Source organism: Perca flavescens, chromosome 2 (assembly GCF_004354835.1).
Source record: "Perca flavescens isolate YP-PL-M2 chromosome 2, PFLA_1.0, whole genome shotgun sequence".
NCBI classification, from domain to species: Eukaryota; Metazoa; Chordata; class Actinopteri; order Perciformes; family Percidae; genus Perca; species Perca flavescens.
The window spans coordinates 9,873,871-9,896,933 of NC_041332.1; the positions used below are offsets into that span (position 1 = coordinate 9,873,871).

At 39.5% G+C, this 23,063-nt stretch overlaps 1 protein-coding gene across 2 annotated transcripts; it reads right to left on the reverse strand.

Moving 5' to 3' along the window:
• Positions 1-2,477: 2,477 nt before the first annotated feature.
• On the reverse strand, positions 2,478-21,373 carry cyth4b (cytohesin 4b). 2 transcript variants are annotated; one of them, XM_028564928.1, is made up of 13 exons: positions 21,255-21,373; positions 17,270-17,352; positions 16,755-16,819; positions 15,028-15,097; positions 12,902-13,020; positions 11,310-11,390; positions 9,708-9,820; positions 8,858-9,006; positions 7,852-7,963; positions 7,448-7,524; positions 4,680-4,751; positions 4,362-4,516; positions 2,478-3,163 (listed from the first exon to the last, which is right to left on the reverse strand). In XM_028564928.1, the coding sequence occupies exons 1-13, from the start codon at positions 21,271-21,273 to the stop codon at positions 3,082-3,084; spliced, it is 1,197 nt and encodes a 398-aa protein (XP_028420729.1). In that variant the 5' UTR covers positions 21,274-21,373; the 3' UTR covers positions 2,478-3,081. The 2 variants fall into 2 exon arrangements, with proteins under 2 accessions (XP_028420729.1, XP_028420720.1); XM_028564919.1 differs by having other exon boundaries at positions 15,028-15,100.
• Positions 21,374-23,063: the final 1,690 nt, after the last annotated feature.

Consider the following 23,063-nt stretch of genomic DNA (forward strand, 5'->3'; position numbering starts at 1 on the left):
CTGACTCTCCCACCAAATACACACTAAACCAAATGAAAGTTTTACTTTTTTTCTACCTGTGTCAACCCCTGTGGGGGTGAGGTGTTTGCGGGCCTTTTATATGTAAACACTACTGGACTACATTTCTTTGTTAATTTGCTATGTTGTAATTTATCTATGAAATAATATTGCATCATGTTTATTTCATGTCCATTTGCCATATTTTTAGGTTGTGGGCTCTCTTCTACACTGTGCTCAATAAATGGTTTCAGATAATGAACAGCTTTAAATAAGACTTGATGATTTTTTTTTATGTTAAGATTGTTCATAAATTCTAGTCTAAAAAAACTACTCAATGATTTTCAAATGTTACATTTCTGTGACAGAAAATAATTTTCATTTCAAACATGAGGCATTACTTTGATGGAAGCGCCACTCAGTGGTGAGACCCGGTAGTACAACCCTTTAAGATGGAGAGCTGATGATTGCACTGCACAAACCTACCGCTAGCTGCCTCCTCTGCTTCTCTTTTCTGGGTGTTTGCTTCAATTAGGTTCTCAGAGAGGAACTGCAGGCCTGATGGGAACTCAGGGGCTGAATTGAGCATGTGGGGGTGGGGGGGTTGCGAGGTGGATGTGGTGCAACACTGAAACAGGAAGTAAGAGCTGCAGCAGAGAGAGGCGTTCACTTATTTAGAACCGGATTTAGTGACACACAGCAGGCAATAGAGATTTGTTATTTCCTGTGATAATTGCATCTTAATGTTAATTTTAACATTCTGTAGAATAGAATTAAGTGTCAGATCTCGACAGCCAGAGGTTCCTTCTTTCATTGTATTCCAACAGCCAAATTGTTCTAAAATTTCTCACCTAGGGGGACAAGTTTGATTAAAACAAACATACATTATAGTATATGACGGTTAACCCTCAGTGGCATTATGGATCACTATCTGCAATTCGTGGTGGTGTTATGTGTTTGTAAGAAGCACATTAGCATGGATTTGGTCATTTTCAGGTGAAAAGATATCAGACTCAACAACTGGTGTAGGTAAAGTAGTTGTTATGTCAGTTGTTTTCATTTGATTGCTTTTTTTTTATGTGCAGATTGGACCTGCTATAATATGATAATTGAATGCTGTTGACACAATATTGATATTTATCCTGGAACTAAACATTACATATTTTCAAGAACAATGTCTTACATGTGTTTACTGCATATGGTATGGGAATTTGTCAAATGAACAATGCCTGAGGAAGCTGCAGATAACTTGTAAAATGGATAAAATTAGATGGTTTCTAAACCTTTTAGATGTGACCACAAATGTGGATTAGGTGCTTCACCCTTCAGGAACCACACACAGTGCAAGCATGTTATCTCAGCATATCAACACACACACACACACACACACACACACACACACACAGATCATAAACATGAAAAAGTAAGGTGTGGTCTGATGGTTTCAGACGGAAACACCTGAAAACACAGCTGTCAGTTTGCTCCTTTAAACCAAAAACACGAACGGTACATGTCAACAGGCGATTGAATAGTTTTAATATTAAATAATTCATGGGAGTACAACAAATGCAGTACTTACACTAACACACAATATAAGGTACAGCTGAAACAGCTTATTTCATATATTACAGTCTACACATTACAATAAAATCAAAATAGACACAATGCAGGTTACACTTATGAAACTGAGGTGATTATCTTTGGAGCAAAAGATGAACGATTAAAAAGTCAGCGCTCATTTCAAACAACAATGTTCAAAACAACAGACAAAACCAGAAATCTTGGTGTAATTATGGACTCTGACCTACATTTTAACAACCATGTTAAGACCGTAACAAAGTCTGCCTACTATCACCTTAAAAATATATATCAAGGGTTAAAGGACTTATGTGTCTACAGGATTTGGAAAAACTTGTTGATGCTTTTATCTTTAGTAGACTAGACTACTGTAACGGTGTCTTTACAGGTCTCTAATCAAAAAATCAATCAGACAGCTGCAGCTGATTCAGAACACTGCTGCTTGAGTCCTCACTAAGACAAAGAAAGTGGATCACGTCACTCCAGTTATGAAGTCTCTACACTGGCTCCCAGTGCCTCAAAGAACTGATTTCAAAGTACTTCTTCTGGTTTATTAATTACTAAACGGTTTAGGGCCAAAATAGATTTCTGATCTGCTTGTAAACTATGAACCAGCCAGACCTCTCAGATCATCTGGGACAGGCCTGCGTGCTGTCCCCAGAATCAGAACCAAAAAGCGGGAAGCAGCGTTCAGTTTTTATGCTCCACATATGTGGAACAAACGTCCAGGTGACTGGAAGTCAGCAACAACTCTCAGCTCTTTTAAATCAAGGCTGAATACCTCTCTTTTTGACGTTGCCTATTTTTAATTCATTGTACTGTGCTGTGAATTTTATGCCTGTATTCTATCTGTTTTTAATTTTGTAAATTGCCTTGCCTTGCTTTGCCTTATTGCACTGTGCTATAAGTGTAGTAAGTGAAATCATTGGTCTGATTAGAACGAGTTTTCTGCATTTTAAGGCAGATTCTATGTCACTATAAAGTACGAGAAACTTTCCAACAAGAAACAAAAAATGAATTCTAAATGCTTGAAAAAATATCTGTATTTACAAAATGAAGCATTAGCAACACTCCTCTAATGACACATAACCGGAACAGTAGCATATTATGTAGAACTCTTTTCATGCAGGAAATATTGATCCACTGGACAGAAGTTGAGAGGGCATGAAGACAGTAGACCTCCCGGGACATCACTTGCTTAATTTATCTTCCTAATCCAAGAAACTAAATCTTGTGGAGCAGGCAACCAAAAATCCGCTTCTTATGGCACAAGATATATCCACTCATTCTTTGTGGCTCGTTTTCACCCTTTGACATTGTTTAGTTTAGTCTGTAAAAAGAGAAGTGGAAAGAGAAGTCCCTCCTATAGCCTAAACGACCACTGTCAGTGTCTAGCTTCCGTTGTCCTCGCTCAGTCATGTTGCGCGGTGTTTAACACAACTTAAAGGGAGGCTGAATCCCACTGTGGGGCAGTACTATAAACGTCCATGGGGAGCACTGGAGAGCTCAGTCCTGAGGAGCTTGGTTTATCACCTTCTTCTTACGGACTGAGACCAGGTCGTAGAACGGATCCTTGGTAATACTCGCTCTGTTTGAAGTAAACAAGATCGTCATTATAAAGAGGCTAATGCAGCAGTATTTTAAGTGTGTGTGTGTGTGTGTGTGGGTGGGTGGGTGGGTGGGTGGGTGGTGGGGGGTACTATCTTCTTGAGGACCAATTTCAGTTTTAAACCATTGTAGTGAGGACATTTCTGCATTGTGAGGACATGTTGGCTGGTCCTTGCTACAAAAAACAATATGTAGGTTGATCTAGTGGAGAGCTACACTTAAAGGTTGTATGTAATGTGTGTTTCGGAAAAGGAAACAAACAAACAGGACTATGGGAATTTGCATGTGGATGTTTGCATGTTACACAATGTATTCTGAAGTGTCCAGTTATGTCCATGCTGCTGATTGTGTGGACGTTTGCGAAACCAGCTGTGTTTGTATGTGTGTGTGTGTGTGTGTGTGTGTGTTGTGTGTGTGTGTGTGTGTGTGTGTGTGTGTTTGTGTGTGTGGGCTTGTAATGCTATCTTCTACTCAATATGTAGGGTGATCTAGTGGAGAGTGACACTTTAAGGTTAGATGTGTGTGTGTGTGTGTGTGTGTGTGTGTGTGTGTGTGTGTGTGTGTGTGTGTGTGTGTGTGTGTGTGTGTGTGTGTGTTTGTGTGCGTGGGCTTGTAATGCTATCTTCTACTCAATATGTAGGGTGATCTAGTGGAGAGTGACACTTTAAGGTTAGATGTGTGTGTGTGTGTGTGTGTGTGTGTGTGTCTATCTCTGTGTGTGTAGTTTGTGTGTGTGTGTCTGTCTATCTGTGTGTGTGTCTATCTGTGTGTGTGTGTGTCTATCTGTGTGTGTGTGTGTGTGTCTATCTGTGTTTGTGTGTGTGTGTGTGTGTGTCTATCTGTGTGTGTGTGTGTGTCTATCTGTGTGTGTGTGTGTGTGTGTGTGTATCTGTCTGTGTTTGTGTGTGTGTGTGTGTGTGTGTGTGTGTGTGTATCTATCTGTGTGTGTGTGTGTGTCTATCTGTGTGTGTGTGTCTATCTGTGTGTGTGTGTGTGTGTGTGTCTATCTGTGCGTGTGTGTGTGTCTATCTGTGTGTGTGTGTGTGTGTGTGTGTGTGTGTGTCTATCTGTGTTTGTGTGTGTCTATCTGTGTGTGTGTGTATCTGTGTGTGTGTGTGTGTGTGTGTGTGTGTGTGTGTGTGTGTGTGTGTGTGTGTGCGTGTGTGCGTGGGTCTGACCTGATGGCTTCGATCCAGGAGTCTCTCTCCTCGGCGCTGGGAGCACAGATGGTGTAGGACTGGTGCTTCCCCTCCACCACTCTGCCGTCTGTCTCTGTTTTACACGCTTTGATCTTCTGCCCTCGACTGTTGGGGTTGTACAGCTCCAGACAGTACTGCACAACACCAAAACCACGTGATAATCTACTCATCTATACATCTAACATCCATTCACCTATCTTGAGTGTTATATCTACAGAACACTCTCTATTCAATACAATTCAATTGGCTTTTAAACATGTCCGTGTTGAAAGAAAAACCCAGCTGACAATATCTTACCGGTTTGCGAGGATATGGCACTTCTTTCACACAAAGGTTCTCTAGAGGGATGATGCCTCTGGGCTCTTTATCCTGCAGACAGGGTCAAAAGAGATGGAGTGATGGATCAGGAGCGCAAGAAGGAAACGCCGAGAGTAAAAATGTCATCGGTGTCACAAAAAGAAGGGAAGCAGAAGGGATAGAGAATTCTATATTGTAACAACTTGTGACATTTTTATCGACACTAAAATCAATTTTCGATAGTCACGGCTACAAAATAAAAAGTGAGCAGAGGGATGCTAGGGCTTGAAAGACTTTCAGCTATATTATATGTGAATGGGTACGAGAAGGACTCCAAGTGATTGTATTGTGTACTGACTGTATTGTTCTTGGGCTTATATATTAGTCTAGTTTAGATGCGCTATTATTCGGTTTGGTTTAACTGACAGGTGACACATGGACACCGGTAGGGGTTAGCTGGTAATCAATCAATCAATCAAATTTATTTATAAAGCACTTTAAAAGCAACCAATGTTGCACAAGGTGCTGTACAGAAAAAAAGTAAAAATAATTTAAAACATTTACAACATCTAACATTTAAAACATAAAAACAGTATCACAGTAAAAATAATTGCACAAAAATGTCAGCCTCTGCTGGGAAATGCCAGGGAAAAAAGGTGGGTTTTAAGAAGAGATTTAAAAGTAGACAGTGAAGAATCCTGTCTGATAGGCAGAGGTAGCTCATTCCATATTTTTGGAGCTGCCACAGCAAAAGTACGATCCCCTTTAAGTTTCCGCTTTGTTTTAGGAACACTCAAGCGCAGTTGATCAGCTGACCTGAGTGAGCGTGTCGGAGTGTAGGGGTGAAGCAATTCGGACATGTATGATGGGGCAAGACCATTTAAGGATTTAAACACAAGTAAATTGATTTTAAATTGGATCCTAAAATATACGGGGAGCCAGTGGAGTGAAGCTAAAACGGGGGTAATGTGCTCATATTTACGTGCTCCTGTTAAGAGACGTTCCGCAGCGTTTTGTACCATCTGAAGACGAGCAACTGAAGCAGCACTGATGCCTACATATAGGGAGTTACAGTAATCCAACCTAGTGGTCACAAAGGCGTGTATTACTGTCTCAAAGTGCTGCCTCGTAAGAATCGGCTTTATTTTATTATTAACTGCTGTAATTGGAAAAAGTCTGCTTTAACCACCGCCCCAATCTGTTTGTCCAGCTTAATATCTGACTCAATTTTAATCCCTAAATTGGTAACGGTTGGCTTGACATATTGAGCCAAGGGACCCAAGGGACCTAAGGATGTATGTGTGTATGCATTTGTATATGTGAATGTAAGTATGTATATATGCATGTATATATGTATGCGTATAGACTGTATACATGTATGAATAGGTTAGGAACATAGACTGTATATTAATGGACAGTGCATCCGGTTCGGCGAAGTGCTGCAAATGCGGAAGCGCCTTAAACCTGCATTCTACCTTAATTCCAGCAGGGGGCGACACATGCGGTTGCAAAAGGAGGTCTGTTTCTGTCAGCCTGGTCTCATGGAAGTTCGTGTAAATGTGACGTTATTTGAATCTATTGATACGTGTTCACGGAGACATTTTTGTCGGTTTTTACGTGGTGGACAACACGAAAATGTAAAGTAATGTATTTCAATGGGAAGCATATTTTGTGGCCACAGCACGAAAATGGTATGGAGTAATATAAAAAGCCGAACATCCGTGTAGGGAGGTTGGTCGGGGTGGTGGATGGGTGAAACAACACTGGACTTTCCCCCCGGGCGAGCGGGGATCGTGTCCCGCGTGTTGGGCTTTGTCCCGCGTGTTACTGTGGCGCGTCTCCTGGCGTTTAAAGCGCCCTTTCCCCGTAAGTTTTTTCCTAAACCCAACCTCCGCCATCCCGTTATTGTGGGGCGTCCCCAGCAGGCCGTCTCGCGGGCCGTCTTGCGGGCCGTCTCGCGGGGGCCTCCCGGCTTATGGAGCGACTTTTTCGGCCGCCTCCCGGCGTCCTTTCCCCCGAGAAAATAACGTGACATTTACACGTAAAAAATGAGAAAAACGTCTCCGTGAACACATATCAATAGATTAAGAATAACGTGGACATTTACACACACAGCCGTGAGACCCTGTTGTTTCTGGAGAAGTCTATGAGAAAGTGACCCACTTCTCACTTGATTTATTACCTCAGTAAACATTTTCATAATGAGTTTATGGTCTCAATCGCTAGTTTTAAGTCTTCTGCAACACAGAATGGTGTTCATGTTTTGAATTATGGTCTCGTTGATTTTGAAATCGTCGATAAAGCGCGCGGGGGGGGTGTTTTAGGGCGTGGCTATGATGTGCTTGCCAGTGAAAGTGTGTAACGTAACGTAGAGTGTAAGCAGCTCCTCCCTTGCTCCTTCTTCTCGTTGGCAAACTCGACGACAGATAGCAGATCTCCACAAACCAATGGGTGACATCACACATGCTCTGTCCATTAATATACAGTCTATGGTTAGGAATTGAAATCTTTTTTTAACTAAAGTACAAAAATAGGAAAAAGGTGGGAGGATGAGAAAAGTTTCTTTTTTAACTTCTTCCTACTACTTTTTGAACATGGAAGTTCTTATTTGAATCATTTACAATCATTTTGAAAGATATGTTTGCTGAGGATTTCTTGCCTGTACTGAAATGTACCAGTCTTTTTGATCGTTTTATTTTTTGAACGTGTTCAAAATGAAATTAACTAAATAAACTGGCTAACTAAAAGGAGCAGTGTTGGAGGCTTACAGTGGTGAACTCAAAGTAGTAGAGGCAGTTGTCAGTCAGGATGAACCATCGCCTCTTCCACGTCTTCACTCGACCTCCTGAGATAAAAAAAGAGGCCAACAGTTGTCAACGGAAACAGACAAGCATTCAAACAAGCTGATCAAAAAAAAAGTTTGAAGTTAAACTTCTACATAATCTTACACTGACGTTATGTGGTTTGCATGCAAACACAAAGGGTTATGCTCCATTATTGGGTCATTTTCTGACTGCTTCCTCTTTACTTTCCTGTTTTTACCCTTATGTAGCAGCGTAGTTAGATGTGATGTAGCACAGCAACCCCTTCTTCTTAGTTTAGGGATTTTGCTGTTAAAAATCTGTTTAACATGGATAATTATTCATAAGACTATTGTGAAGAGTTGTTTTACCAAGTTTAAGGAGCCAGCCTTCTCTGTCAGGGTTGAAGAACGTGTGAGTCAGATCATTCCCATCATCCTCTGGGATTTTAAAAGGCTCGTTGCGAATGCTCTCGTACAGTTTCTGTGTAGAGTTGAAGAAAAAAAAAAAAACATCATTTTCTAGCATTTAATTAATGTCTTATACAACCACTGAACATAAATTGTGAGCAAAAGACTAAACGCCAATCAGATGAATTAAATGCATAAATTAGATGCTAAAGTCTAACTTTAGACTTTAGCATCTAATTTATCCCAATTGTTTGGACCGTTTAGACTCTAAACGGTCCAAACAATTGGGATACAAATTGCCAACTAAAACTAAAACATCCCCTCACTCGAAAAGAGACACCAAAGCACAAACATGTCTGTGTGTGATTTCAGTTACGAGAGACACTGAAGCAGCATTTTTGTTTTCCCGTGAGAGTTGGGCACTGTTGTGTTCACACATCTTTAATCTGACACCAGCCCACAGTCTGGCACACTGTTAAATTCCATAAGGTGTGACCAACCTGAAGGAGGAAACGTGTGAGTATCTGTTTCAGATGATGTGGTGATTGGGAGGTAGTGGTATTATGTTTCAAGCAGATACTTCCCTGCATGGTTTTACAAAGTGTAGCAACATCCATTTTAAAAAAAAGAGCCAATATTACTATTTTTAACTTAATTTTCACTTTCATGTCGGTCTTTGACATGTTTGACAGTATATTCTCTTTTTGTGGTCCCTTCTCCTTTCTATCTAGTAAGAGATCCCTTAATGCCCAGTAAGAACAGGATCTGAACTAGACTGGACTAGAAACATTGTGAACTTATCCTTTAAAATACAGTGGACCATGCATATTGTTATTTTGAGTTACAAATTCCAAAATAAAAATAAAAAAATGGCCAATTTTCTTCCAGAAACTGAATTTCCAGCTGGTTTAGAAGTTGGGTTATTACTTCCTGGTGTCTGGTTTTAGACGGTGTGATGGGTTCTCACCGAAAGCAAGTCTTCAGGTAGATCCTCCCCGTTGTTGATGCCTCTGTTCATGGAGAAGAAACGCTCCAGAGTGGTCTTGTCCTTCACATTGGGGTTGTGGAGGCTGGTGTTGAGCATGATGATGGCAAATGACAGGATGTAGCATGTGTCTGGTGTTAGAGAGGAAGATGCACACACAAACACACACATACACAAAGTGTAAGACACAGCAACAAAATGTCCATCACGTAGATTCCAAATCATGTAGTCCACCCGTAAATACAGAGTCAGTGAAGAAGACTTCAACTTTCAACTTTATTTTGTCCCCGGAGGGCAATTGGTTTTACAGCAGAAAGGCATAAACACAAATGCACAAAAAACCCCAAAAGAAAACAGACATACAGTACAGAAGGAGATAGGGGAGGTGTCCTGAATACCAGTGGGCTAGAAGACCAACACACACACACACACACACACACAAACAAGGGTGATTTTACAAAAAGTTCACATGAATAGGAGCATGTACACAACCGGACACTTCAGAATACATTGTGTAACATGCAAACATCCACATGCAAATTCCCATAGTCCACTATTATGTCTAACCTTACAGTGTAACCCTGCACTAGATCAACCTACATATTGTTTTTTGTAGCGAGGACCGGCCAAAATGTCCTCACAATGCAGAAATGTCCTCACTACAATGGTTAATAACGGTAAATTGGTCCTCAAGAAGATAGCATTACAAGCACACACACACACACACACACACACACACACACACACACACACACACACACACACACACACACAGAGTCCAGACACACACAGAGTCCAGACAGGAAGTGGACAGATGTATATTTAAGCTCACCGGTCGACTGGAAGACATGAGTGTTGCAGTCACAGTAGCGCGTGGCAAAGGCCTCCATCATGCGGTCGATCTTCTGGGCTTCACCAGGCAGACGGAAACTCCACAGGAACTGTCTGTCACACACACACACACACCACAACAACAACATAAACCCCCAGGATGTAATGCATACATTACAATACTTGTAATCCTTAGACAAAGCCACGGTAGCAGCTCTGGGAGGCCGTCCTTCGCCAGGAAAACTTTGGATTCTACATTTCCCATAATGCAACCACTAGTATCTTTTTAATTTCAATCTTCCTGCCTGGTACATTTTCTCCACATCCCCTTTTTGTGATGCAGGCTTTTTGCCACAAATCCATAGCCACAATAATCTGAATGACATCACTATGACATTATCAGGGTAATATTTTCCTGACAAAGCCACAAACAACGTCAACTGTTGGCTGTGGCTGAGTAGTTATCCCAATGACTGCCTACTGTCTGACTACTTTTTGACGCAGGCGGTAGAATGTCACGTTCCACTGATGTGGGGGCAAACATTTCTATGCTAACAGAAGCCCCTCTCATACTCTATAGGGGAACTCACTGTGATTTATGTGGCTGCTGAACCGCATGTAACCGACTGTAATCTGCATTATGTAATCATGTAAAAAAATAAAAACTAACTGAAATTGTTATTCTGATAGTAGTTTCGCTCAAAGTGCGTAGTTTCTGTCACCCCCGTGAGGAATTCTAAGTAATGACAACCAAACTGTAGAGGCGTGTCCACACGATACAAGCCTTAGGTGATCGCGCTTAGGTGAATGTAACGGACGTTTATTAATATCAAAAAGTTACACATTAAAGCTTTAAGTGATTATCTCAAGACTTTTAAGTTATATTATCTTTTTTTTTCACTTTGTAATATTTTGTGTGGATCTGGAACACCAAGAAAGTTAAGTTAATGTTGGATTTAAAGATGGTGTCAAATTGTGTCTCTAAAATGTGCCTCGAAAAAATATGCACAATAAAAACATCACTGTCATAATTTAGTGAAAATTGTGAAATATGGAATTGCTGCAATTCTTTTTTTTTTAAAGATATATGTTGATTTTTTTGGCATTTATTTGAGAGGACAGATGAAGACAGGAAAGTGGGGAGAGAGAGAGAATGCCGCGGGTCAGAACCGAACCTGGGGCGCTGCGGTAAGGGCTGAGGCCCAGCACATGGGGCGCACGCTCAACCAGGTGAGCCACCAGGGCGCTCCAGAACTGCTGCGATTCTAAATGTATTCATTAATAATTGCTCAACAATTTTTAGTCCAAAATAAATCTAAGTGATTCCTGATTTTAGTAACTGTAAGTAGGCCTGTAGTATTTATATATTGCCATTGTCTTGATGTATTTCTCAAGCTATTATCAATCACTTCTTTTCTCTTTGTCTTTTTTATTTGTCATCTTTCATCTTTCACAAGGCACCTTAACCTCCTATATTATTAAACTTATTCTGTTGATGCCATTGCTCTCATTGTAAGTGAATCTCGATAAGAGCTATACATGCATGTGTGATGATGAGTGTAGGTAATGGATGAGACAGGAGTGAAGATAGAAAGGAGCAGACCTGAGGGCCTGGACCAGGTTGAGGTCGGAGAACTCGTGCAGCTCCACGAAGGCCTTCAGGGTCTGGAGGTGGAGCTCCTCCCTGTGGGACACATCATGGTAGGAGGAAGACACATGAAACCACAGGAAGGTTTTCACTTTTTCTGTTGGAACCTGCTCTCAAATCTGTCCTCCTGCTGTATGCTTTTTCCTCCCCTTTTTTTCTTTTATTTTTTCTAAATTTTCCTTTTAACCATTGTGTTGTCTTCACCGTCGTCCATGAACTTGTCATTCCGGGTCAAAATTGAAAAATGCGCCTCATTTGGAACTTTTTCCGACGCTTTTTTATGCTTTTGACGCTTTTTTAAACATTTGTATCCCTCTTTTCAACACTTTTATTTATTCATGGGCAATAAACCTAATAAAAGGACATTATACCTATTTTTTTTGTTTGAAAAAAAGAAGATATTATGAATCATTTTGACTAATACAATAGTGAATCAGAGGATGTTGAGTGAATCACAGACTGGGTAATGTCAAAGTTTGGTCGGGATGCTGTTTTGAAACCATTTAAACCATTTTTTTTTCAAAAGCCATGAAATTAAATAAAACAACCAAAATTCAATGGAAGTAATCAATCATTTTACCTGTGAATGACATGGATGCATAAATGTATATGTTGTATGGGTTTCATACAACGTACATGCATGCATCCAAGTTATTTTGGGGCAATTTGGTTATAAGAAACCCATATTTCTGATATAAAAACTTTGAAAACAGGTCACATTTGACCCGAGGACAACACAAGAGTTAAAGAAAACATTCGCACATCCAAACAATTCTTCTGTGCAGGTGCACAGGAGGAAAGAGAAAATCCTTCACACTGCCTCCTGCTGCAGCATTACCATTTATTAAAGAAAACTAACATTTTGGTCCCTCTGGACCTTCGTCAAGAGTATTTTAGTGATGAACACAACCATGGTCTTAAATATATTCTGCTCCTTCCATTCTGTTTCCCCAGGTGTGGGATGATTGACAATCACTTGTCAATGGGAGTGTCTCTCAGTGAACTCACATGTCATTTGTGCACACATTTCTTCATTTTTCCTTCAAAGATTCCCCTTTTTCCCCAACTTCCTCCTCCCATGGCTGCTAACTACCTGATACTAATTTTCTCTCTTCCTTCTACTTTTTCTGTATCAAATCCTCAATTTCCTCTTTCACAATTTAGATACATAATCATCTGTAATGTGGATATAATGACTAAGTGGGTAAAGGCAGATAATACAACAGCTAGAACAGTCATGGTCAGTTCAGAAAATGACATCACTTTACTGTAATGTAGCCTTTAAAACCCGGAAAAGACAACATATGACGATATTACGATACCAAAAATCTAAGACCATATCTAGTCTCATATTACAATATCGATATAATATTGATACATTGCCCAGCCTTTCTTCCTACTCTTTATTAACCTCATCATTTACGTACCTCTTTACCCCCTTGTCTTCCAACCTCCTGCTCTGTTCCCTACTGTCTGTCAACTCTTTCCTCCTCCTCCTCCTCCTCCTCCTCCTCCTCCTCCTCCTCCTTCTCCTCCTCCCTCCTCACCTTTCTCCAAGGAATTCTCCAATGGCTGTCTTGTTGAGTCCCTCCTCTTTGTAGAGGAAGTCAGCGATGGATTGAGCACTTCTTTCCAGCAGCTTATTCTCCACCAGGTAATTGATGCCCTGCACACACACACACACACACACACACACACAAAAACATGCACGCACGCACGCACGCACGCACGCACGCACGCACGCACGCACACACACATAATACATACACACAAACACACACACAAACATAATACACGCACACAAACGTACAAACACGCACACACACATAATACATGCACACAGACACACAAACGCACACACGCACACAGACACACACACGCACACAGACATAATACACGCACAAACACGCACACACACACACAGACACACACACGCACACAGACATAATACACGCACAAACACACACACAGATAATACATGACACACACACACACACACACACACACACACACACACACACACACACAAAGTAGACTTTACTGGAGGTACAGTTCACGTTTGTACGTCCACATTATTTGCTGTTTGTTTTATTGCACAGACGGCTAAACTTGCACAGCTAAGTTGCGTTTTTAGTTTATGACATAGTGCTTTAAACGCATCCACTAAACCATGCACAGACAAACACTATGCTCACTGTGCTGTAGTTAAATGTGTTAAGTTTCATAACGACCTCATCTCCGGTTGGTAAGAACGAGCAGCTTCTGTAATCCTGATTCCTCAAAACTAATTTCTCTTCCTCTTTCTCCTCCATCACTTGGTTCGGAGAGGAAAAAGGATATTCAAAAATGTATTTGCAATGGAAATAATGATCTCTAAAAGCAGAAACCTCTAGCGCAGCATTGATGGTGCCAACATAGGCAAAAATAACACAACTTCAACAAGAATGACATGAGAGTTCTAAATGCTGGAATTGCTGTCGGCTATGTTCATGGTGTGTGACAATAACATCCTTTCCCAAACTTAAAAGACCCAAATTATTAACAGAAAACTTAAAAACAAACCATACAGAGCACAGAAGCTGACGTGAAAGTTTAGAATGTGTAGACTGTAGGATGTAGTTTTTTCAAACTCCTAAAAAAACATCTTACCACATCTCTTTCCCATATCCCAATTTCATGTTGGTTAGAATGCATGTTATGTCCCTGCAATGGTCTAATCTGATGCTCCTGTTGTATGGTGATTTATTGTATTAGTCTGTGTTTAGTATTGTTTTGGCTGTATTTTCTTGTGAGTTGTTTGCATTTTCAGGTATGCATCAAGTTATTTATTTATTTTTTTTAAAAAGGGTCCAGCTAGGGACATGCATTTCAAATGAGTTTAGGCTACAAATGCTGCGTTGTGTGGTATAGTAGTTCTATGCTACTTGTCCCTATACACATAAGCATAAATAATTATCTAGGAATCTAAACGTCATCTAAAGTCTTACAGTCAACAGAAGAAAGTATAAAGGAAACAGAAAGAGGGCCTAAAGTTGACCTAAACTAAAGTCCATCTACAGTTCAGGTAACCTAATATACTAACCACAGTTCAAAGTAGACCTATAATTCTGGTAAGCCAAATAATGGCAATGCTTTTTATTTGTTGTTCTGCATCTGGGTGTACAACAGCAACAAGCTTGATGTGTCACTGAAACCTGAAACCACAGAAACTGTGCCGTGGACCTGCACCCTGACAGACTCACAGTGTGGTTAGGTGAGAGGAAGTCCACACAGAGACAAGGCGAGAGCTTCTCGCTAAAGGGCTGTATTTGAGAAAAATTAACTCAGAGACACACGGTGACATGTGCAAGGTTCTTTTTTTAAACTGTTTAAGAAAAGCAAGATTTCTTATGAAGCATTTTGCTCCTTTCTCTTTAAGATTATATTTTGAAAGTGGGATAGACAGAAAAGAGGACAGAGAGAGAGAGAGAGGGGACGACACACAGCAAAGGGCCGGATTTGAAAACTGGGCCGCTGAAAGACTCGGCCTGCATAGGGTGCACAATCTAGCCTACTGGGTGAGCTAGAGGCCGCCCCATAAGGTATCACTGCTAATCATAGCTAAAACATGCTCCCTTTACTTTTGTCTCAAAAGACTACCCACAGACACACATGCACACTCTTCTGAACTCACCTTTTTGGGGTCCATGTTGAATTTCTTCTTCCCATTTGCAGACAACTGTTTGCTCTTCTCTAGGGTCTTGCTGCTGGAAAAGCAACATTGAAGAAAAAAAATCAAAAGTAGTAATTAAATAATGCTACATACACATTTTTAAACTTTTTTTTTAAACTTAAATTCTATGAGAAGCAGACTTCTCTCTAAAGCCAATTATTTGTAAGCATAAGCCTCAAGATCACTCTTAACGCTATTTATAACCTAAACTGTGCATTCAATTGCATCATCATTGGTAGCCATGCTAATTATTTATTTGGTTATTTAGTCATTTATCTTTGCTAAAATGTTAAAGTGCTCAAATGTTATTATGCGGTAGTACAGTATAGTCACAGACACATAGTAAGCTTTCAGGAATAGTTCAACATTTAGGGAGATATGCTTTTTGATAGTAAGGAAGAACATCAATACCAGTCAATATGAAGCCACAGGCAGTAGCCGTTTAGCTTAGCTTAGCAAACAGACTGTAAACAGTGCAAAGGTAGCGAAATCCACCTCCAGTGTAAGTGGGTGGGACTGTATTTTCTTTTTGCAGCAGTTGTTTAGACAGACATAACATTAGACATTAAAGGGTAACTACCGTTTTTTCAACCTGGACCTTGTTTTCCTATGTTTTTGTATCTAAGTGACTGATGGGAACAATAGTTTTTGACATTGGTCCAGTTTTAAGCGAGATTGCTGCAGTCGGCAGCAGCGAAACAAGCTACAATGTACGTTAATAGGGCAATTGTCAAGCTTGTATTTACCTTCACAAAAGTGCTTGTTTTGCCACGGACAGGCTCAGATTAATATACTAAGTGTCTGACAACATTATGGAAAGGATCCCTTCAGAGATAGACCTTTAAAACCTCCCTAAGACCTTCATGTTTAACCAGAAACAGCTCTGAAGTCACTAGCGCTAAACCCACCCAACTCCGTTTAAAAAATTAATACTTTTAGCGTGTAGAGCCAACATATTTTCACATGTAAATCGGTAAACTATGTGTTTATTTCAACCAAAACTAAAGTTGTGATGGTTGGAAAAGTGAGAAGACGACCCAAAACAGCTTTTTCATATATTTAATTTGTTTCTGTCGACCCCGAATGAAGTGTATTTTACAATGCTAAAATTACAGTTCAATTACATGGAGTCTGATGGGTTTAGTGAAAGCAATTTAGCGGATTTAAAAATTAAATTTTTTATTCTCAAATATTTGATTTTTATAAAAAGGATCTTACTCTTTAACAGAAAGGTCAACCTCCTTCGAAATCCTTTTCATAATGTTGTCAGACACTGAATATTAATCTGAGCCTGTCAGTGGCAAAAAGAGCACTTTTGTGAAGGTAAAAAAACTGTAGTTACACTTTAACCTTAAATGTACAGTAAACTAATGGAGTACTAGGTTTCAAGAAAAAGGTGGTTTGATTTGATATGACAGGCAGAAAGGTGGAATTGTTGAAAAATTTGAGATTTACTTTATTGGAGGGAGTTTTTAGTTAAATTCACTATGCAGTATGAGAACACTATTGTTTCCTGAAAGCAAATGCCCATTCTAATGGGATCAGTACAAGAAATGCTATTTTGAAAATTGGATTTACTTTAATTATTTCTTTAAAATCCTCCTTGAGTAAATAGGAGCATTAAGTGGGAGTTGTCAAAAGAGTTCTGTAAAAGGTGGGTGTGGGGATTTCCCCCCAGCAAAACTCACTTTTCCTCCGACGACTCAAAGGTGAGTATATCTGCCATGACGTTGTCTATCTCCATCTTTAACTTCTGCACAGAATGAAAGAATACAGTACATCTTCAATATTGGTTTAGTCAATATTAAGAGCAGGAGTCATTTTTGCCAGAAAATTTAAAATTAAAGCTATAGTGCGTAGTTTCTGTCGCCCCCATGAAGGATTCTATGTAATGACAACAAAACTGTCGGCGCGTCCACATGATACAAGCCTTCTGTAATCGCGCCACTGTATAAAGAGGCACATACAGCGCTGTGCCATCAGTGTCTAAGTTACTAAAAACCATATTTTAACTGAAATCACTTAAATGCTACATTTCAAATGTTTACAATCAGTTGATTCATGCGTTATTTTAGTGTTTAGTCATTTTAGGAAGTATGCATGACTGATGTACCCACTGAAGTACTCCAAAGTCCCCCTAGGAGTATGCATATCCCAATTTGAGAAACCCTATTTTAGGGTTACAATATGCGCGTGTACGTACCTGGATATCATCCAGAAGGGTTTCCTTATACGTCCTAATGCTTTCAATCTCCATCTTCTCATCTGCTGTAAAATCTGAGGAAACTGTACAGTAATTGGGACAAAAAACCGTCAAACTGATTCTCAGGAATGCAGATTCATGTTCTTTGTAATCAGCCCTCACAACTTTCAACACATCAGGATAGTCATGTAAAATAAAGACGTAAGAAACACTGATGGCTCAATCATCTATTTTAGTCATCTATTTAATCATCTTGCGGAATTGTGGAAACATGCAAGATCTGTCATTTAATTTGATTATATTATAAATCTACCCACAGCATCTGCATATTGTACAAACATTCTAAGATAGCCACAGCATGAGGAAGAGAGGTTTCTCTGGAAGATAGGAGAGACAGGTGGTGTGGTTTTTCTCTGCCGCCGCAAAATATAACCATGAATACATTTCTTGAAAAACACAAGGCAAAGGCATGCAAATAAATGGAAACATATTCAAACACAGCTAACAGGCTCTGTGGTCGAACTCTTTGTCATATTTCCTCTCTCCCAACCACCATCCACCCCACTCCCACATAAGAGTTGCTCAATGGCATACAGAAGTGATGTATGAATCATGAAAAATCTGACACAGTCATATTAGATAAGAAATGGTTTTCATTTAGGTGTTGTGGTTGGTTACAAAACTATACTTGCAGGTTGCTATGTAACAAATAATGTGTCCATCAAGAGCCATATGTGAGCGACAAATTACACTTCCCAGGTTCTATATCATCAATTAAATTTGGTTATTGCCTCGTCTGGTGTGCCAGAGTTCTCTATGCCTGATTATTGTTAGAGTGTTTGTCCATTTTCACACATTCAACCCATTACATTGCTGGGTTCAATTATCCAGGTAACCTATGATTAAAGTAAGAATGACAGAAAACAAGAGTGAGAGTCTACAGCAACGCCATCTGTGTACGTGTGAGTCTAAAGGCGGTTTTATGGTTCTGCGGAGGCCCCACGCAGAGCTTTCGCCGTAGCCAACGTAAGTGGCCTAGTGTTTTATACTTGTGCGCTGGTGTGTGCGTCGAGCCAGCATGTTTGTTTGTGTGTGTGTGTGGGGGGGGGAGTGTGTGGTAGAGGGGGGAAGGGAGAGACTGACGGCAATTAGCTTTCGGAGCGAGTAGCGACTCTAGAGTCATACTGAGAGAAACAAAGTGTCTCCCCAGTGTTTTCTGACCACGATGTGACCTTTAGCAGGGAAAGTTAACCCTCTCCTTGATTTCATCATGTTGTTTATGGAGAAGGAGAACCAGGAAATGAGTTGGGGGAAATACAACGCTACCAAGCCACGGCTGAGCGGCATGCGTCGCTGCGACGTGTAGTTACATTTTTCGAGAGGTCCGGCGGAGATGCAGAGTGTTCTGCGGGGTACGCCGTTGATTCGAAACAGAAGCATAAAACGGCCTTAACTACTCACACACACATAAGTCCACATAGCCTCATTTAATGTATATTCTATATTTAATTTATTTTATGCCTTTGTTGTTTATGTAGCCAACCTTATGCTTTTTTTATTATTCAGTATTTACTTGTGTTCAATTTGTTGTTTGTTTAGGACTCTTGTAATTGTAATTGCTCGTTGTATATTTCTTTACTTTTCTGAGTGAGATTCCTTCTATAAGCCCCTAGGGGTTTTCTTAATCTCACCTGCATATTCTTTATTTTATATTATTTTCTTTTCTTGTGTTTCTGTTGTCTTGATTTTATTGTGCAAAAGAAACAAATTCAAATTAAAAAATTCAAATTCATCGGCATTGGGAGGTGCTACAGTGATGCTTTGAGCCTTATGCAATGGTTAATGCTAATGTTCACCATTTTTACCATGTTAGTTGGGTATGTTAGCATGCTAACATTAGCTAATAGCACTAAATGCAAAGTACAGCTGAAGGTGATAGGAATGTGAGTAGTTTTGCAGGTATTTGGTCATTATTGGTAGAACATTTTAAAATGTTGACCTGATGAAGGCACTAGATGAAAAGTTAAGGGATCACGTTTTTTACAATTCCTTGTGAGGGTGAATTAATACATTTTCCAATGACAATGCATCTAGTAGTTGTTGAGACATTTCACTCCAAACCATACATTTCAGCCTCATGGTTGTACAGGGGGACAAGGAAAGGGTTTACCCAAAGTTAATAAGATTCATCTACATGTCACCATGGGTATCTGTACCAAATGCTGTGCCAATCTTTCAAGTACGATGTTGCGATATTTCAAAAGAGAAGTGGTGCAATAGGAAAAAAGTCAAGGGATCGCAAAAAAAACATTAGGATTCATCCTCTGGGCACCATGCATATCTGCAAAATATTCATAGCAATTCAGCCTATTGTTGTTGAGATCATCATCATCTTTTGTATGAGATTGTCTTACTTTGTTCTTTGTTATGGACTGTGAATTGAAAGAACATTGATGTGTACTGTACAGTATGTCTCTTGCTGTATGCTGATCATGGTGTTCAAGATAGTACTTTCCTCTGGAAACTTGGCATCTGCAAAGCTTGTTTGTATGTTTGTAATAGTATCTGTCCCTTCTAATGCACAGATTATTTCCAAATGTGATATACATTAACCATGTTGAATCTTAATTGACTTATTAAAAAACATGAATATAAGAATGTCATATGTGGCTGGTTTACACTGTTGCTGCATTTATTCCTACTGGAACAGAGGAGTTAAGAAACATTTTGCAAGGTAGCAAATTCCATTATCATAACTTTCATCTTACTAATTTCTTACAAAGATAATCGGCTGCAGCTTTTGTCTGTGGGAAAAAAAAGCTTAAGGCAAAGTTAGAGGGCAGATTCGAATGTCAGCATACAGAGAGCAAGTTCCCAGAAGAGAAAAACAGAAGCAATATAAATGTCTCTCATTAGCAAAGAAGATTTCACAGATAAACGCAGCAGAGTGCTTTTGGTAGGCCACCAGTGGAACTAGACCTCAGTAGGGCAGATGGGGGAGAGTAGCATTTGTTTCACACAGTTAGAGACATCAACGTGGAATAAAAATTTTGCATCCTCTGTGAGAAACAATCCTTGTAGAATTATAAAGTGAACAAAAAGGTAACACTTCCTATAGAGATCTGTGAGCTGTTTAGTGTTGATGTCCTGACCACAGGACTTCCATATCCCCACCCTTCCTTTACATATCTTGTGCAACAACTCTGACAGGCATACGTTTTGAACTCTTCATTTACATCTTTAAGATTTGGGCTTTTATCTGAAAACTAGCTGTGGACATATGCTTGACACGGCAACTTTAATGGTGGGATGTTTAGATGTTTTTTTTTATCTAAAAAGCTGACAGTGTGAGGAGATGGAAGTTGTAATACCAAACAGCTGGCATTGTTTAAGATAAACGTGTGACACTTTCTTGTCTTACTTTTTCTTTTACTTCGTGTCATAAACCCCAGTTTGTTAATAACCACAAATTAGAGCTTAAGTATTAAAAATACCAAGTTAATGTCATAATAGTTTTACTGATGCTGCTGCTCTTGTCTGGTCTTTTATCATCACAGATTATTTTTTAATCTTTTTATCTATCTATCTGTCTATTCATCTATCTATTCATCTATCTATCTATCTATCTATCTATCTATCTATCTATCTATCTATCTATCTATCTATCTATCTATCTACCTATCTATCTATCTACCTACCTACCTATCTAACATTGACAGGATAGTTAAATACCCAATCAGTCACCATATGTAGGAATAGATTAAAAGAAAATGTATTCAGGTAAATAGCATAACATAGTTGATAATGCAATGAAACACTGCCTTATGCCTCAACTTAAAATATTAAATAATTTTTTTTTTTTTAGAACACAAATTGAAAACGCAATTCCAGTACATGTTTTAAAGTCTTTGTGGATGTCTAAAATGAAATACAAACTGTGAGAACCAGCCATAAAAAGAGAGAAAGAGAGCAAATCAGATCTTACCCATTTGGCAATCCGTCATTTATATCCAAGAGATAAAAGCAAAAATTGGAAACGCCAAAACAGTTACATGCAGTCAAGTTGAGATATCAAGACATGCAGACTACCACAGCACATAGTGCATTAACACTTCAGTGTTCAAAGTAGATGTTCTCTTTTAACCCCACCTCTTCCCCATCCATCACAATGTCAGACAGAAAAAATGGTAAGCAAAACGTCTTTCAAAATAAAACCCTTTCTCAATGGATTAGTCCATGAAGTGAAGCATCAAGTAGGGTCATTTAAAAAACTTTTTGGCGTGTATGACCTTTAGAACACGGACAAAACCTGTGTTATCTGGGACTGACAATAAGATTTGAAATTAAACTGGAGGTCAAAAACAGAGACTTTTAGAAAAGAGAAGGCAGCGTTCCACCATTAAAAAAACAGCAATAATAGCACAGCTTTGAAATTTGTAGACCCGAGATTTCGAGAGTGGATGTGACAGAGAGTGTGTTGACATTTGGTTGGACAATGAACCTCGGTTGCCAAACTCAGTCCAGATCAAGTGAGTTTTGAAAGCCAAGAATATCGCCACATGGTGAGGTAAGCGCTGAAGCACTGACGCGAGAGCCGTGACAGAAAAAAATCTTGGGTCATTTGGTGCTACATGAAAAAAGATTAGTTTTGTTTCAATTTATTATATTTCAACTGTAAATTAGACAATTATTTTGAAGATAAGATTGTCTTCCTTCTTCTCTTATTGTGGCGTACTAACTCAGGCTGCCTTGGCACCTGACAACCTTTCTTTAAAGCAGAAGTCATGAGGGGTTGAGCTTGTGGTTTTGCACGCAGCATCCCGTTCAAGTGTGACTGTAAAATTCATGTTTATCACATGGTTATTGATTTTGAAGTAGAACGTCGGCTAAATGCCTACAATATACAGACAACCTTATCAAAACAAACTTTAGAAATCTTACAATACATCGAGGACACACTATCCAAGTTCTTGGGGTGATATTTACATAACACAGAAGGATTCAGGAAGCGTATATAAAGTCATCTTAATCAAGACATAATTAAGACTGAAATGAAAGGATATTTTAAGAAAGATTGAAGTGAGGTGCAAGTGTGAATTGGTCTAATAGTTCTTAAATAGCTCTTCAGCTGTAAATGCTCAGAGTTTTCGACATGATAAACATGATGCTAAAAATGATGCTGAAGTGCCATCTAGTGGTAACCAAGTGCTATCATAAGTATTGCTATTCCCAGTGTATGATCATGAGTGTGTGGAGAAGTGTTTTTTTATAACTGTAACTTATTTTCCATTTTCTATCACTTTACAAATTAAAATTAACCTTGGAATACTTTAACTTAATTCAATCTAAACCATTAATGTGTGTGTATATGTGTGTGTGTGTGTGTGTGTGTGTGTGTGTGTGTGTGTGTGTGTATGTATGTTCTCGTTTAACTATATTTGTGGGGTCCAAAAACCAGGATTGTGGGGTCCGGACAGCTTTATGGGGACAACATGCTGGACCCCACAACTTTAAAGGGCTGTTTGAGGGTTAAGACTTGGTTTTAGGATTAGGGATAGAATTAGGTTATGGTTAAGGTTAGGGTAAGGGTCCCCACAAAGATAGTGAAACGCACTATGTGTGTGTGCGTGTGTGTGTGTGTGTGTGTGTGTGTGTGTGTGTGTATGTGTGTGTGTGTGTGTGTGTGTGTGTGTGTGTGTGTGTGCATGCATGATTGCAACAGAAGAGGAAGTTTTAAAATAAAGCCCAGTGCTATTGTTACCTCAGCTTCCTTGTTTCAAAAAACTTCACAGTT

Excerpts from the sequence above, each read along its gene's own strand:
- cyth4b (XM_028564919.1), bottom strand. Across the intron at positions 9,821-11,309 it reads AACCTGGTCCAGGCCCTCAG|ACAGTTCCTGTGGAGTTTCC; the intron begins GTCTGCTCCTTT and ends TGTGTGTGACAG. Across the intron at positions 7,525-7,851 it reads AGGCTGGCTCCTTAAACTTG|GAGGTCGAGTGAAGACGTGG; the intron begins GTAAAACAACTC and ends TTTTTATCTCAG.